The 18,141-nt window shown below is 47.9% G+C and overlaps 1 protein-coding gene across 2 annotated transcripts in view; it reads left to right on the plus strand.

Annotated features, from left to right (window-relative positions):
* Positions 1–11,726: 11,726 nt before the first annotated feature.
* Positions 11,727–18,141, plus strand: part of MAML3 (mastermind like transcriptional coactivator 3) — a 375,673-nt gene continuing 369,258 nt past the window's right edge. For both annotated transcript variants that reach the window (XM_075860425.1, XM_075860426.1), the window contains exon 1: positions 11,727–12,977. In XM_075860425.1, coding sequence (XP_075716540.1) covers positions 12,456–12,977 — 522 coding nt within the window. In that variant the 5' untranslated portion in view covers positions 11,727–12,455. The remainder of the gene's footprint in view (positions 12,978–18,141) is intronic.

Here is an 18,141-nt window from a genome sequence, read left to right on the forward strand (position 1 = left end):
GTGACAGGGGGTTCACTCAGAGAGACAGCGCAGTACATAGACAGTAAATGTGACAGGGGGTTCACTCAGAGAGACAGCGCAGTACATAGACAGTAAATGTGACAGGGGGTTCACTCAGAGAGACAGCGCAGTACATAGACAGTAAATGTGACAGGGGGTTCAGTCAGAGAGACAGCGCAGTACACAGACAGTAAATGTGACAGGGGGTTCAGTCAGAGAGACAGCGCAGTACATAGACAGTAAATGTGACGGGGTTCACTCAGAGAGACAGCGCAGCACATAGACAGTAAATGTGACAGGGGGTTCACTCAGAGAGACAGCGCAGTACATAGACAGTAAATGTGACAGGGGGTTCACTCAGAGAGACAGCGCAGTACATAGACAGTAAATGTGACAGGGGGTTCACTCAGAGAGACAGCGCAGCACATAGACAGTAAATGTGACAGGGGGTTCACTCAGAGAGACAGCGCAGTACATAGACAGTAAATGTGACAGGGGGTTCAGTCAGAGACAGCGCAGCACATAGACAGTAAATGTGACAGGGGGTTCAGTCAGAGAGACAGCGCAGCACATAGACAGTAAATGTGACAGGGGGTTCAGTCAGAGAGACAGCGCAGTACATAGACAGTAAATGTGACAGGGGGTTCAGTCAGAGACAGCGCAGCACATAGACAGTAAATGTGACAGGGGGTTCACTCAGAGAGACAGCGCAGTACATAGACAGTAAATGTGACAGGGGGTTCACTCAGAGAGACAGCGCAGCACATAGACAGTAAATGTGACAGGGGGTTCACTCAGAGAGACAGCGCAGTACATAGACAGTAAATGTGACAGGGGGTTCACTCAGAGAGACAGCGCAGTACATAGACAGTAAATGTGACAGGGGGTTCAGTCAGAGAGACAGCGCAGTACACAGACAGTAAATGTGACAGGGGGTTCAGTCAGAGAGACAGCGCAGCACATAGACAGTAAATGTGACAGGGGGTTCAGTCAGAGAGACAGCGCAGCACATAGACAGTAAATGTGACAGGGGGTTCAGTCAGAGAGACAGCGCAGCACATAGACAGTAAATGTGACAGGGGGTTCAGTCAGAGAGACAGCGCAGCACATAGACAGTAAATGTGACAGGGGGTTCAGTCAGAGAGACAGCGCAGTACATAGACAGTAAATGTGACAGGGGGTTCAGTCAGAGAGACAGCGCAGTACATAGACAGTAAATGTGACAGGGTGTTCACTCAGAGAGACAGCGCAGTACATAGACAGTAAATGTGACAGGGTGTTCACTCAGAGAGACAGCGCAGTACATAGACAGTAAATGTGACAGGGGGTTCAGTCAGAGAGACAGCGCAGTACATAGACAGTAAATGTGACAGGGGGTTCAGTCAGAGAGACAGCGCAGCACATAGACAGTAAATGTGACAGGCGGTTCAGTCAGAGAGACAGCGCAGTACATAGACATTAAATGTGACAAGGGGTTCAGTCAGAGAGACAGTGCAGTACATAGACAGTAAATGTGACAGGGGGTTCAGTCAGAGAGACAGCGCAGTACATAGACAGTAAATGTGACAGGGGGGTTCAGTCAGAGAGACAGCGCAGCACATAGACAGTAAATGTGACAGGGGGTTCAGTCAGAGAGACAGCGCAGCACATAGACAGTAAATGTGACAGGGGGTTCAGTCAGAGAGACAGCGCAGCACATAGACAGTAAATGTGACAGGGGGTTCAGTCAGAGAGACAGCGCAGCACATAGACAGTAAATGTGACAGGGGGTTCAGTCAGAGAGACAGCGCAGCACATAGACAGTAAATGTGACAGGGGGTTCAGTCAGAGAGACAGCGCAGTACATAGACAGTAAATGTGACAGGGGGTTCAGTCAGAGAGACAGCGCAGTACATAGACAGTAAATGTGACAGGGGGTTCAGTCAGAGAGACAGCGCAGTACATAGACAGTAAATGTGACAGGGGGTTCAGTCAGAGAGACAGCGCAGCACATAGACAGTAAATGTGACAGGGGGTTCAGTCAGAGAGACAGCGCAGTACATAGACAGTAAATGTGACAGGGGGTTCAGTCAGAGAGACAGCGCAGCACATAGACAGTAAATGTGACAGGGGGTTCAGTCAGAGAGACAGCGCAGTACATAGACAGTAAATGTGACAGGGGGTTCAGTCAGAGAGACAGCGCAGTACATAGACAGTAAATGTGACAGGGGGTTCAGTCAGAAAGACAGCGCAGTACATAGACAGTAAATGTGACAGGGGGTTCAGTCAGAGAGACAGCGCAGCACATAGACAGTAAATGTGACAGGGGGTTCAGTCAGAGAGACAGCGCAGCACATAGACAGTAAATGTGACAGGGGGTTCAGTCAGAGAGACAGCGCAGCACATAGACAGTAAATGTGACAGGGGGTTCAGTCAGAGAGACAGCGCAGCACATAGACAGTAAATGTGACAGGGGGTTCAGTCAGAGAGACAGCGCAGTACATAGACAGTAAATGTGACAGGGGGTTCAGTCAGAGAGACAGCGCAGTACATAGACAGTAAATGTGACAGGGGGTTCAATCAGAGAGACAGCGCAGCACATAGACAGTAAATGTGACAGGGGGTTCAGTCAGAGAGACAGCGCAGTACATAGACAGTAAATGTGACAGGGGGTTCACTCAGAGAGACAGCGCAGTACATAGACAGTAAATGTGACAGGGGGTTCACTCAGAGAGACAGCGCAGCACATAGACAGTAAATGTGACAGGGGGTTCACTCAGAGAGACAGCGCAGTACATAGACAGTAAATGTGACAGGGGGTTCAGTCAGAGACAGCGCAGCACATAGACAGTAAATGTGACAGGGGGTTCAGTCAGAGAGACAGCGCAGCACATAGACAGTAAATGTGACAGGGGGTTCAGTCAGAGAGACAGCGCAGCACATAGACAGTAAATGTGACAGGGGGTTCAGTCAGAGAGACAGCGCAGTACATAGACAGTAAATGTGACAGGGGGTTCACTCAGAGAGACAGCGCAGTACATAGACAGTAAATGTGACAGGGGGTTCACTCAGAGAGACAGCGCAGCACATAGACAGTAAATGTGACAGGGGGTTCAGTCAGAGAGACAGCGCAGCACATAGACAGTAAATGTGACAGGGGGTTCACTCAGAGAGACAGCGCAGCACATAGACAGTAAATGTGACAGGGGGTTCACTCAGAGAGACAGCGCAGTACATAGACAGTAAATGTGACAGGGGGTTCAGTCAGAGAGACAGCGCAGCACATAGACAGTAAATGTGACAGGGGGTTCAGTCAGAGAGACAGCGCAGCACATAGACAGTAAATGTGACAGGCGGTTCAGTCAGAGAGACAGCGCAGTACATAGACAGTAAATGTGACAGGCGGTTCAGTCAGAGAGACAGCGCAGTACATAGACAGTAAATGTGACAGGGGGTTCAGTCAGAGAGACAGCGCAGTACATAGACAGTAAATGTGACAGGGGGTTCAGTCAGAGAGACAGCGCAGTACATAGACAGTAAATGTGACAGGGGGTTCAGTCAGAGAGACAGCGCAGTACACAGACAGTAAATGTGACAGGGGGTTCAGTCAGAGAGACAGCGCAGCACATAGACAGTAAATGTGACAGGGGGTTCAGTCAGAGAGACAGCGCAGCACATAGACAGTAAATGTGACAGGGGGTTCAGTCAGAGAGACAGCGCAGCACATAGACAGTAAATGTGACAGGGGGTTCAGTCAGAGAGACAGCGCAGCACATAGACAGTAAATGTGACAGGGGGTTCAGTCAGAGAGACAGCGCAGTACATAGACAGTAAATGTGACAGGGGGTTCAGTCAGAGAGACAGCGCAGTACATAGACAGTAAATGTGACAGGGTGTTCACTCAGAGAGACAGCGCAGTACATAGACAGTAAATGTGACAGGGTGTTCACTCAGAGAGACAGCGCAGTACATAGACAGTAAATGTGACAGGGGGTTCACTCAGAGAGACAGCGCAGCACATAGACAGTAAATGTGACAGGGGGTTCACTCAGAGAGACAGCGCAGTACATAGACAGTAAATGTGACAGGGGGTTCACTCAGAGAGACAGCGCAGCACATAGACAGTAAATGTGACAGGGGGTTCAGTCAGAGAGACAGCGCAGCACATAGACAGTAAATGTGACAGGGGGTTCAGTCAGAGAGACAGCGCAGCACATAGACAGTAAATGTGACAGGGGGTTCAGTCAGAGAGACAGCGCAGCACATAGACAGTAAATGTGACAGGCGGTTCAGTCAGAGAGACAGCGCAGTACATAGACAGTAAATGTGACAGGGGGTTCAGTCAGAGAGACAGCGCAGTACATAGACAGTAAATGTGACAGGGGGTTCAGTCAGAGAGACAGCGCAGTACACAGACAGTAAATGTGACAGGGGGTTCAGTCAGAGAGACAGCGCAGTACACAGACAGTAAATGTGACAGGGGGTTCAGTCAGAGAGACGGCGCAGTACATAGACAGTAAATGTGACGGGGTTCAGTCAGAGAGACGGCGCAGCACATAGACAGTAAATGTGACAGGGGGTTCAGTCAGAGAGACAGCGCAGTACATAGACAGTAAATGTGACAGGGGGTTCAGTCAGAGAGACAGCGCAGTACATAGACAGTAAATGTGACAGGGGGTTCAGTCAGAGAGACAGCGCAGTACATAGACAGTAAATGTGACAGGGGGTTCACTCAGAGAGACAGCGCAGCACATAGACAGTAAATGTGACAGGGGGTTCACTCAGAGAGACAGCGCAGTACATAGACAGTAAATGTGACAGGGGGTTCACTCAGAGAGACAGCGCAGTACATAGACAGTAAATGTGACAGGGGGTTCACTCAGAGAGACAGCGCAGCACATAGACAGTAAATGTGACAGGGGGTTCACTCAGAGAGACAGCGCAGTACATAGACAGTAAATGTGACAGGGGGTTCAGTCAGAGACAGCGCAGCACATAGACAGTAAATGTGACAGGGGGTTCAGTCAGAGAGACAGCGCAGCACATAGACAGTAAATGTGACAGGGGGTTCAGTCAGAGAGACAGCGCAGCACATAGACAGTAAATGTGACAGGGGGTTCAGTCAGAGAGACAGAGCAGTACATAGACAGTAAATGTGACAGGGGGTTCAGTCAGAGAGACAGAGCAGTACATAGACAGTAAATGTGACAGGGGGTTCACTCAGAGAGACAGCGCAGTACATAGACAGTAAATGTGACAGGGGGTTCACTCAGAGAGACAGCGCAGCACATAGACAGTAAATGTGACAGGGGGTTCACTCAGAGAGACAGCGCAGTACATAGACAGTAAATGTGACAGGGGGTTCACTCAGAGAGACAGCGCAGCACAGACAGTAAATGTGACAGGGGGTTCACTCAGAGAGACAGCGCAGCACATAGACAGTAAATGTGACAGGGGGTTCACTCAGAGAGACAGCGCAGTACATAGACAGTAAATGTGACAGGGGGTTCACTCAGAGAGACAGCGCAGTACATAGACAGTAAATGTGACAGGGGGTTCACTCAGAGAGACAGCGCAGTACATAGACAGTAAATGTGACAGGGGGTTCAGTCAGAGAGACAGCGCAGTACACAGACAGTAAATGTGACAGGGGTTTCAGTCAGAGAGACAGCGCAGTACATAGACAGTAAATGTGACGGGGTTCACTCAGAGAGACAGCGCAGCACATAGACAGTAAATGTGACAGGGGGTTCACTCAGAGAGACAGCGCAGTACATAGACAGTAAATGTGACAGGGGGTTCACTCAGAGAGACAGCGCAGTACATAGACAGTAAATGTGACAGGGGGTTCACTCAGAGAGACAGCGCAGCACATAGACAGTAAATGTGACAGGGGGTTCACTCAGAGAGACAGCGCAGTACATAGACAGTAAATGTGACAGGGGGTTCAGTCAGAGACAGCGCAGCACATAGACAGTAAATGTGACAGGGGGTTCAGTCAGAGAGACAGCGCAGCACATAGACAGTAAATGTGACAGGGGGTTCAGTCAGAGAGACAGCGCAGTACATAGACAGTAAATGTGACAGGGGGTTCAGTCAGAGAGACAGCGCAGCACATAGACAGTAAATGTGACAGGGGCTTCAGTCAGAGAGACAGCGCAGCACATAGACAGTAAATGTGACAGGGGGTTCACTCAGAGAGACAGCGCAGTACATAGACAGTAAATGTGACAGGGGGTTCACTCAGAGAGACAGCGCAGTACATAGACAGTAAATGTGACAGGGGGTTCACTCAGAGAGACAGCGCAGCACATAGACAGTAAATGTGACAGGGGGTTCACTCAGAGAGACAGCGCAGTACATAGACAGTAAATGTGACAGGGGGTTCACTCAGAGAGACAGCGCAGTACATAGACAGTAAATGTGACAGGGGGTTCACTCAGAGAGACAGCGCAGCACATAGACAGTAAATGTGACAGGGGGTTCAGTCAGAGAGACAGCGCAGCACATAGACAGTAAATGTGACAGGGGCTTCAGTCAGAGAGACAGCGCAGTACATAGACAGTAAATGTGACAGGGGGTTCAGTCTGAGAGACAGCGCAGTACATAGACAGTAAATGTGACAGGGGGTTCAGTCAGAGAGACAGCGCAGCACATAGACAGTAAATGTGACAGGGGGTTCAGTCAGAGAGACAGCGCAGTACATAGACAGTAAATGTGACAGGGGGTTCAGTCAGAGAGACAGCTCAGTACATAGACAGTAAATGTGACAGGGGGTTCAGTCAGAGAGACAGCGCAGTACATAGACAGTAAATGTGACAGGGGGTTCAGTCAGAGAGACAGCGCAGTACATAGACAGTAAATGTGACAGGGGGTTCACTCAGAGAGACAGCGCAGCACAAAGACAGTAAATGTGACGGGGTTCACTCAGAGAGACAGCGCAGCACATAGACAGTAAATGTGACAGGGGGTTCAGTCAGAGAGACGGCGCAGTACATAGACAGTAAATGTGACAGGCGGTTCAGTCAGAGAGACGGCGCAGTACATAGACAGTAAATGTGACGGGGTTCAGTCAGAGAGACGGCGCAGCACATAGACAGTAAATGTGACAGGGGGTTCAGTCAGAGAGACAGCGCAGTACATAGACAGTAAATGTGACAGGGGGTTCAGTCAGAGAGACAGCGCAGTACATAGACAGTAAATGTGACAGGGGGTTCACTCAGAGAGACAGCGCAGCACATAGACAGTAAATGTGACAGGGGGTTCACTCAGAGAGACAGCGCAGTACATAGACAGTAAATGTGACAGGGGGTTCACTCAGAGAGACAGCGCAGTACATAGACAGTAAATGTGACAGGGGGTTCACTCAGAGAGACAGCGCAGCACATAGACAGTAAATGTGACAGGGGGTTCACTCAGAGAGACAGCGCAGTACATAGACAGTAAATGTGACAGGGGGTTCAGTCAGAGACAGCGCAGCACATAGACAGTAAATGTGACAGGGGGTTCAGTCAGAGAGACAGCGCAGCACATAGACAGTAAATGTGACAGGGGGTTCAGTCAGAGAGACAGCGCAGCACATAGACAGTAAATGTGACAGGGGGTTCAGTCAGAGAGACAGCGCAGTACATAGACAGTAAATGTGACAGGGGGTTCACTCAGAGAGACAGCGCAGTACATAGACAGTAAATGTGACAGGGGGTTCACTCAGAGAGACAGCGCAGCACATAGACAGTAAATGTGACAGGGGGTTCACTCAGAGAGACAGCGCAGCACATAGACAGTAAATGTGACAGGGGGTTCACTCAGAGAGACAGCGCAGCACATAGACAGTAAATGTGACAGGGGGTTCACTCAGAGAGACAGCGCAGTACATAGACAGTAAATGTGACAGGGGGTTCACTCAGAGAGACAGCGCAGTACATAGACAGTAAATGTGACAGGGGGTTCAGTCAGAGAGACAGCGCAGTACACAGACAGTAAATGTGACAGGGGGTTCAGTCAGAGAGACAGCGCAGTACATAGACAGTAAATGTGACGGGGTTCACTCAGAGAGACAGCGCAGCACATAGACAGTAAATGTGACAGGGGGTTCACTCAGAGAGACAGCGCAGTACATAGACAGTAAATGTGACAGGGGGTTCACTCAGAGAGACAGCGCAGTACATAGACAGTAAATGTGACAGGGGGTTCAGTCAGAGACAGCGCAGCACATAGACAGTAAATGTGACAGGGGGTTCAGTCAGAGAGACAGCGCAGCACATAGACAGTAAATGTGACAGGGGGTTCAGTCAGAGAGACAGCGCAGTACATAGACAGTAAATGTGACAGGGGGTTCAGTCAGAGAGACAGCGCAGCACATAGACAGTAAATGTGACAGGGGCTTCAGTCAGAGAGACAGCGCAGCACATAGACAGTAAATGTGACAGGGGGTTCACTCAGAGAGACAGCGCAGTACATAGACAGTAAATTTGACAGGGGGTTCACTCAGAGAGACAGCGCAGTACATAGACAGTAAATGTGACAGGGGGTTCACTCAGAGAGACAGCGCAGCACATAGACAGTAAATGTGACAGGGGGTTCACTCAGAGAGACAGCGCAGTACATAGACAGTAAATGTGACAGGGGGTTCACTCAGAGAGACAGCGCAGTACATAGACAGTAAATGTGACAGGGGGTTCAGTCAGAGACAGCGCAGCACATAGACAGTAAATGTGACAGGGGGTTCAGTCAGAGAGACAGCGCAGCACATAGACAGTAAATGTGACAGGGGGTTCAGTCAGAGAGACAGCGCAGTACATAGACAGTAAATGTGACAGGGGGTTCAGTCAGAGAGACAGCGCAGTACATAGACAGTAAATGTGACAGGGGGTTCAGTCAGAGAGACAGCGCAGTACATAGACAGTAAATGTGACAGGGGGTTCAGTCAGAGAGACAGCGCAGCACATAGACAGTAAATGTGACAGGGGGTTCAGTCAGAGAGACAGCGCAGCACATACAGTAAATGTGACAGGGGGTTCAGTCAGAGAGACAGCGCAGCACATAGACAGTAAATGTGACAGGGGGTTCAGTCAGAGAGACAGCGCAGCACATAGACAGTAAATGTGACAGGGGGTTCAGTCAGAGAGACAGCGCAGTACATAGACAGTAAATGTGACAGGGGGTTCAGTCAGAGAGACAGCGCAGTACATAGACAGTAAATGTGACAGGGGGTTCACTCAGAGAGACAGCGCAGCACAAAGACAGTAAATGTGACAGGGGGTTCAGTCAGAGAGACAGCGCAGCACATAGACAGTAAATGTGACAGGGGGTTCACTCAGAGAGACAGCGCAGCACATAGACAGTAAATGTGACAGGGGGTTCACTCAGAGAGACAGCGCAGCACATAGACAGTAAATGTGACAGGGGGTTCACTCAGAGAGACAGCGCAGTACATAGACAGTAAATGTGACAGGGGGTTCACTCAGAGAGACAGCGCAGCACATAGACAGTAAATGTGACAGGGGGTTCACTCAGAGAGACAGCGCAGTACATAGACAGTAAATGTGACAGGGGGTTCACTCAGAGAGACAGCGCAGTACATAGACAGTAAATGTGACAGGGGGTTCACTCAGAGAGACAGCGCAGTACATAGACAGTAAATGTGACAGGGGGTTCAGTCAGAGAGACAGCGCAGTACACAGACAGTAAATGTGACAGGGGGTTCAGTCAGAGAGACAGCGCAGTACATAGACAGTAAATGTGACGGGGTTCACTCAGAGAGACAGCGCAGCACATAGACAGTAAATGTGACAGGGGGTTCACTCAGAGAGACAGCGCAGTACATAGACAGTAAATGTGACAGGGGGTTCACTCAGAGAGACAGCGCAGTACATAGACAGTAAATGTGACAGGGGGTTCACTCAGAGAGACAGCGCAGCACATAGACAGTAAATGTGACAGGGGGTTCACTCAGAGAGACAGCGCAGTACATAGACAGTAAATGTGACAGGGGGTTCAGTCAGAGACAGCGCAGCACATAGACAGTAAATGTGACAGGGGGTTCAGTCAGAGAGACAGCGCAGCACATAGACAGTAAATGTGACAGGGGGTTCAGTCAGAGAGACAGCGCAGTACATAGACAGTAAATGTGACAGGGGGTTCAGTCAGAGACAGCGCAGCACATAGACAGTAAATGTGACAGGGGGTTCACTCAGAGAGACAGCGCAGTACATAGACAGTAAATGTGACAGGGGGTTCACTCAGAGAGACAGCGCAGCACATAGACAGTAAATGTGACAGGGGGTTCACTCAGAGAGACAGCGCAGTACATAGACAGTAAATGTGACAGGGGGTTCACTCAGAGAGACAGCGCAGTACATAGACAGTAAATGTGACAGGGGGTTCACTCAGAGAGACAGCGCAGTACATAGACAGTAAATGTGACAGGGGGTTCAGTCAGAGAGACAGCGCAGTACACAGACAGTAAATGTGACAGGGGGTTCAGTCAGAGAGACAGCGCAGCACATAGACAGTAAATGTGACAGGGGGTTCACTCAGAGAGACAGCGCAGTACATAGACAGTAAATGTGACAGGGGGTTCACTCAGAGAGACAGCGCAGTACATAGACAGTAAATGTGACAGGGGGTTCACTCAGAGAGACAGCGCAGTACATAGACAGTAAATGTGACAGGGGGTTCAGTCAGAGAGACAGCGCAGTACACAGACAGTAAATGTGACAGGGGGTTCAGTCAGAGAGACAGCGCAGTACATAGACAGTAAATGTGACGGGGTTCACTCAGAGAGACAGCGCAGCACATAGACAGTAAATGTGACAGGGGGTTCACTCAGAGAGACAGAGCAGTACATAGACAGTAAATGTGACAGGGGGTTCACTCAGAGAGACAGCGCAGTACATAGACAGTAAATGTGACAGGGGGTTCACTCAGAGAGACAGCGCAGTACATAGACAGTAAATGTGACAGGGGGTTCACTCAGAGAGACAGCGCAGCACATAGACAGTAAATGTGACAGGGGGTTCACTCAGAGAGACAGCGCAGTACATAGACAGTAAATGTGACAGGGGGTTCAGTCAGAGACAGCGCAGTACATAGACAGTAAATGTGACAGGGGGTTCAGTCAGAGAGACAGCGCAGCACATAGACAGTAAATGTGACAGGGGGTTCAGTCAGAGAGACAGCGCAGTACATAGACAGTAAATGTGACAGGGGGTTCAGTCAGAGACAGCGCAGCACATAGACAGTAAATGTGACAGGGGGTTCAGTCAGAGAGACAGCGCAGCACATAGACAGTAAATGTGACAGGGGGTTCAGTCAGAGAGACAGCGCAGTACATAGACAGTAAATGTGACAGGGGGTTCAGTCAGAGAGACAGCGCAGTACATAGACAGTAAATGTGACAGGGGGTTCAGTCAGAGAGACAGCGCAGCACATAGACAGTAAATGTGACAGGGCAGCACATACAGCAGACTGACTCTTACTGCTGCTCCCTCCACTGTGCACACACACAAGCGAGGGAAGGTGAAAAGTTGACTGTATGCCCTGTCGTCTGCGAGCTCCTCCTGTGCTGGAGCTTAACTCTACTCCTGGTTTTGCACCTGGTCCCCGGGGCCGCCTCACGGCCTCTCGCTTCTGTTTACTGAGCTCTTGTCCTGATATCACTCCGCTGGCATGAAGGAGGAGGAAGCAGCGAGAGAGGAGGAGGAGGAGGGGAGCACTTGATCATTGTGATGGTGGCAGGAGGAGCAATACAGCACAAGCAGCGGCGGCAGCAGCATTAGCCAGCCGTGCTCTATCAGCTCCTGCTTCAGCCTGCACTGCTCTACTTTCTGGCTATTGAGCTGTGTTCTCTCCCCCTCCTCCTCCTTGTCTCTCCCTCAGGATTTATGCCTTATGTAGAAAGAGATACATTCATTTTATTGGTTCAATCTTTTTTTTTTTCCTTTTTGCATTGCCTTTAATATGCAGGAGATCCACAAAAAAGTACTTTGGACGCTTTGCTGCACACACAAGTAAACTTTTGTGCTGTGCTCTGTGGAAGGGGAGTCCAGCCTGAGTGTGAGAGGAGGAGTGTGTGCATGTGTGTGTGTTGTGTATATACCTAGTGCACGAGTGACAGTCATGTGTGGTCACCCATTGCCTGGACCTTCTGCTCCTGTCTGGGAATACACTGGATTAGAGACACAAGAGGAGTGCTGACCTGCCGGCCTTTCTCCACAACTCCTGCCTTGGTTTATATACTTTCTTTTTGTATGTGTGATTCTATGAGAGCTGCCCTCACTTCTCCTCCCTGGGGGCTGTCCACTGACCTGGTCTCATCCATGCTGGTTCTGCACCCCAACGTCGCTCCTCCTGATCCCTTATAACAGCCCACCTGGAGAAAGCCCCAGCACACCCCAGTCTAGGGGCTGTGACACAGGGGACAGTCTGGGGGCACTACAAACTTCTCTTCCAAAATAGTGTGCCCGGGGACTGGCATGGGGGATTTCGCAGCCCCCGCTGCCTCAACTAACGGCAGCAGTCTGTGCATCAGCAATGCCCTGGGCAGCAGCATCGGTAGCGCTGGCATTGGGGTTGGTAGTAATAATACCCCTCCCAGCGCTGCTGCCCCTAATGCACCGAACAATAGCAGCAGCAGCGTGAGCATTCCAAAGCACAGCACCGTGGTGGAGAGGCTCCGGCAGAGGATAGAGGGCTGCAGGAGGCACCATGTCAACTGCGAGAGCAGGTACCAGCAAGCCCAGGCTGAGCAACTGGAAATGGAGAGAAGGGACACGGTGAATCTCTATCAGAGGACACTGGAGCAAAGAGCAAAGAAGTCCGGCACCAGCCAAGGGGCACCTCCTGCGACAGGTTCTACTGCTGGTAGTGGAACTGGTGCCAACAAGCAGCAACCCCACCACCACCATCATCATCATCATCCACAGCAGGGCAAGCAGGATGCCGAGACGGCACCGGTCAGCGGCACAGCTGAGCACAGGAACCACACTCTGATCATGGTAAGAGGGGGAGCTAGTGGGCACTATTGCTGCTGGAGTCTCATTGCTTGGCATAAGGGGGGAGGGAGGGGGTTATCCCGTGTGTTTTCTCTTTTCAGAGCGGGGTTAGGGGTGGAGCTAACAGCAATGGGCAATGCCTCAAAGTTTTCAGCACTTTTAATTCTGTAAGAAGTTGAGTGACTGTTGCTGTAGCCGAGTTTATGGCATTTATCAGTCTTGTGTTACCCCAGTATCATTTGATGGCACACATAGTGTTTGGTTGTCAGTCCTGTTCATGCCAGTCTGCAGGTGGCACTTGATCTGTGCCTGCCCATGTCTGGGTACATGACTGTATTTCCTCCTGTCCTTGATGCTTGGCTGATATGGAGTTATTGGCAGCTTGAGTCGTGATCCCTCAGTGTTATCTCATAAGTGGCTTAGCCCCCCTGAGTGCAGCAGAGCCCTGCACACTGATCATGTAACAAAGGACAGCAAGTCATTGTGTGGCTGCCTCACATTAACCCCTACATTGATGTCATCAGTCATTGCATTGGTTAATAGATGATCAGTGACCTGGGAGATGTGGATCAACCCGAGCTGCACCTTATATTATTGCATTTGTCCTTCATCTGTGGAGCTTGGAGATCTTGATATAGATCTATGTGTAGTTATTGATGGTAATAGATCTCACTCGTTTCATAAGAGACCCACAAGAAAAGTTGATATACATGTTTGTCTTTGACTTGGGCTATGCAGCAACTACATGCCAGCGAATTTCATGCATTCTTTTTTCCCCCCTTTATAATTTTTTTGTTAGTGGAGGTAATGCCACGAGAAAGTCAGTATTTGTAAGCAAAAAAACAGGAGTGAGTCCAAAGCATTGAACATGTGCAAATCTTCCCATTATACTTTTCTCTGTGCAGGTTCCACTCCTGGTTTTGGTTTACAAATACGGATACAAAATACTGGCGTGTGAATGTGGCCTTACAGGCAATTGACCGCTTATCTACAGGGAAAAAGTGAAGTGATCTGTTCACATCATCGGTTAATCCCATCTAGTTGCGTAATAAAAATCCTATAACGATCACATCGTACCTATGTAAAGCACTATGCATTCCTATAGAACATGACTGTACCCCTCCAGTCCGCCAGGCAGGAGTCATGTCCTAAAAGTCATTTCTTATTACATTATTGAATCGGGTCACGTTGGATATAATGACAAAGTCTCAAATCAAACTGTATAACTGAGAAATTCTTACTTATTGACCTTGATCCACAACCTAAAATAAATCATATGCAGGGATTTGACCATTAATAGTGTCAAGCATTATATATACGTCTATATTAATATAGGTGATATGTGAGTTTTTCATTGTGGTGTATTGAACACATTTCTCTTGTAATAAGCCCAGCTAACTGGCTGTCTGCTGTGAGTCCATGGAAAAGCATTGTCTGAGGCGTGATAAATGTAGACAACTGGATTTTTGTGGTTAAATAGAGTCATGAGGCTGGGGGTGGGGTGTACAAGTGTAAAGTGTAATCAGGACACTGTCAGAGCTGAGGCTGCTCACTTCTGAGTGTGTCTCTGTGATGTGGGGGAGGGGTATGTGCACAGTAGTGGCTATTTTCCACACTCCCTCCTCCTTCTCCTCCCTCTTCTTCCCTCTGACTCTGATGCTGTTAGACTGGTTAGATATCTTACAGGAAGCAACCCCCCTCCTTTATTTGGCTTCTCCTGCAGAATCTGCCCAGTCCTTCCCTCACATACTGTTGTAAAGAGGGAAGATCATGTCTCCTCAACACTCCCAGAGAGAGTGGAGGGCACCGTTTAATTCCCTATGTTGCGTAGAGGCTACTTACAGATTATGTGACTATATATACCATAGAAGATTCTGTATTGTATAATGTCTAATATAAAGCTACCATAATATTTATAACAAGACCCCCCAGGACTATACTATGAACCGCGGTTGTGGTACTTAGAAGTTTACAATGTGTTGCTGTTCTATACTGAGCCCCATTCTTGTTTACACCGCCATATTTGGGGACTTGTGTTCATGTCCGTATTTCGTTCTTCTAAACACCTCTTGAGTTGTAGCTGACAGTTGACGTAAAACCTTTCCTTCTGGACTAGACACACAGCCATGTTCTAAAAAGCCTAGCTCCAGAATATTCAAGTGTGATAGCAGTTAACCCCCTCCATGTCACACGGGGGATCCGGGGGAGTTGTTGGCAGGATCCTCACATTAGAGAGACGGTTATTGATCATTTTATTTCCTTCCTTTACCATAAAGGGACTATATAGGGTAAACCTAACTCTTTAACCCTTCAGATTCACTGTTTAGTCAGGTAAAGATGATATGATCACAAGCTCTCCAATGTAAGGACTTTATCACTCATTCTCCACATCTCCGCTTCCTGTGAATGGGATATTGGGAATAGCTGGAGTTTTCGGATAGGAATAATTTACTTATTTCCATCTTGATTTGAGGTTGTGGCTTCCACTGAAATGTTATATAGTAATGTATATGTTGTTTGTAACCTTACTGCTGTGGTTGTTTAGACTGGGTATATGACACATTTCCACCTTGTCATTTATGAGTTAACAAGCCCCAACACATCTCAGAACATAAGGAAACAGAAATACAGAATGAACTCAGTGCTGAAAGGACAGTACAGCCGAAACATTTTCTATATCTCTACCTAGGCTGTATCGCACTTTGTATACATTTACAGAAAAATGATCTTAGAATAGATAGTATGCCATTACTGGACTCCTCATATATATGTCTTTTACATATATCAACGTATTTTGGACTTGGATATATGAGTAAACTGTTTATTACTAATATTATTCATTTCTACAATAATATTACCTTCTGAAATGCTGCTCATACACAAGAACACATACATAAAACATGAACGCATAAACGAGCACAACAAAACAATACAAACATGGCATAGACATCTGCCCTCGTAGGGAAGGGAGTGAAGGGTTAAGTGATCTTGTTGCACCGAGCGCTGCCCCACAACCACAGGGGTAATATATGCACTCGGAGCCTGATACTGGAACGCTTCCACCACTGCTGGGGCTTCCAAGCCTTTGTGTCCACTTATCCTCTTGTCTGTTTTTCAGTTTTTGGTTGCAGAACACATGGGGAGGAGCGCGGTGTCTTCTATTACCACATGCTTTTATTCTTCATTTAAACAGGACGCTAACAAGCTCCCTGAAACCATATTTGTTGCTGTTCTGGAATTTTTATCCGGGTTGAAAACATTAGATAAGGCAAAAGATAGAAATGGTGTAAAAAAGAAAATTGTGTACAAATTTTCGGTTTCACATCATTGCTCGTATAGCTGGTTTTATAGTCAGTTTATGTGTTTAAATTACCATGTATGATATCAATAAAATGTACAGTCAGCGTACGTTGTCACGTATATAACATTGTATACACGTGTGTATGTCTTTAAGGGGTTAATTTCTTTAGTGGCTTATGAAAGGGACACTAAACCTTACTGTGCATTTGAATGTTATCTATTAGTGCCTGTGAGGAATGTTTTGGGTTATATAGGGGCTGGTTATACTATTCCTCAATGGGATTAGTGACAGGAAGTCCAGAAAATTGTCCGCCCACCAGATCACTGCTTCAAGTCACATGTCTTCAGTTCTGAGAACCTCTAGAAAATCTAATCATATAAATGGGAGACATATATACTTCATTTGTATTAAGAAATGCAAACAAAACTATTATACTGTAATATTATTATGTTGATATGTTTCTCAGCGTATACAATAATACTGCTTTATATGTTTTATTTAAATCCAATGTCTAAGGCTGGGTTCACACCTGCGTTGTGTCATTCCATTGTTCTGCTCCATCAGAGGAGCAAAACAAGGGAATAACGGAACCAACGGTTCCGTTTCACAACGGACACTCATTGACTTTAATAGGTTAGGTCGGCTTTCCGTCAGGGTGTCCGTGATTTTACCGGACACAAAAGCGCAGCATGCTGTGCTGTTGTCTCCGGTAATCTCCGGTAAACCCTGCCGGATCCTAAGGGAGCCTCCGATGCAGATGTGAACGAAGCCTTACTTTTACGTTATGTCCCATGCTGTTACCTATATTGATTTGTATTGAAATCCAACTAGGAGGAGAAGCTAGCTATTTACTCCCTGATTATTGTCGCTATTAAACTACACTCCCCAGCATTACATGTTTTTAAACTTGTTGAAAAAAGGAAAAAAATTGATATTTTGGGCTTTACGTTTTACCAAGATGGGCAAATAAACATTTGGTCACTGATGCCAGATGGTTTACACTCTACAAGCATTGATTATATAAGGCATGTTTCTATACAGCAAAACGGAAGGGAATGGTAGGGTTCTATAATTCACTTCTTGGAAGATAAGTAGGAAGGAGCACTCTCTGGGTGACTGGTAGATGTCAGACAGCTATTTCCTGTTCCAGACATTGAAGGCAGAAAAGTGTCTGATCCTATAAGTGAAAGAGATAAAAAAAAAAAAGACCTCCAGCTGAATCACACCTTTTAATCATACCATCCTCCACCTGATTGACTATAAAGCTCTGGACTTCTTTTATGTATACTGTACTTGTTTCCCTGTACTTCAGACTCTTGTCTGCTTCTGATCAGACCCCATCTTGAATTTTAGATATCACCCTGCTTTCTATCAATCCCACGACTCGCATGAGTAGCTAGAGCAAGTACCAACTCTGCCTTCTCAGAGGACCATGTGTGCAACAGTCCATGCAATTTCATCATACAGGAAGTTCTGGTGCCTGTATTAGTGACACAGGTTTATCCCAGTGACTCAAGTATAAAATGTAGAAATAGGGATGGGAACAGCTTCACTGTCACTTTAAGGGCTTGTCCACACAATGGAATGGCTGCAGAAAATTTCTGCAGCCATTCCCTTGAAAAACGCAGACATGGGTGCATGATGCGCGAAAAACGCAGACACATAGAACATGTCGCAAGTTTTACGCAGCGGACTAACGCTGCGCAAAACTCACAGACTGTCTGCACTGCCCCATAGACTTCTCTAGGTCCCCGCGAGCCGCGTGAAAACCACGCGGCCGGCACGGACGCAAAACACGTTCGTCTGAATCAGCCCTTAGTCTGTGAGACTCACATGACTCTCATAGACTTTCATAGAGAAACTGAC

Source organism: Rhinoderma darwinii, chromosome 1 (assembly GCF_050947455.1).
Source record: "Rhinoderma darwinii isolate aRhiDar2 chromosome 1, aRhiDar2.hap1, whole genome shotgun sequence".
Lineage (NCBI taxonomy): Eukaryota > Metazoa > Chordata > Amphibia > Anura > Rhinodermatidae > Rhinoderma > Rhinoderma darwinii.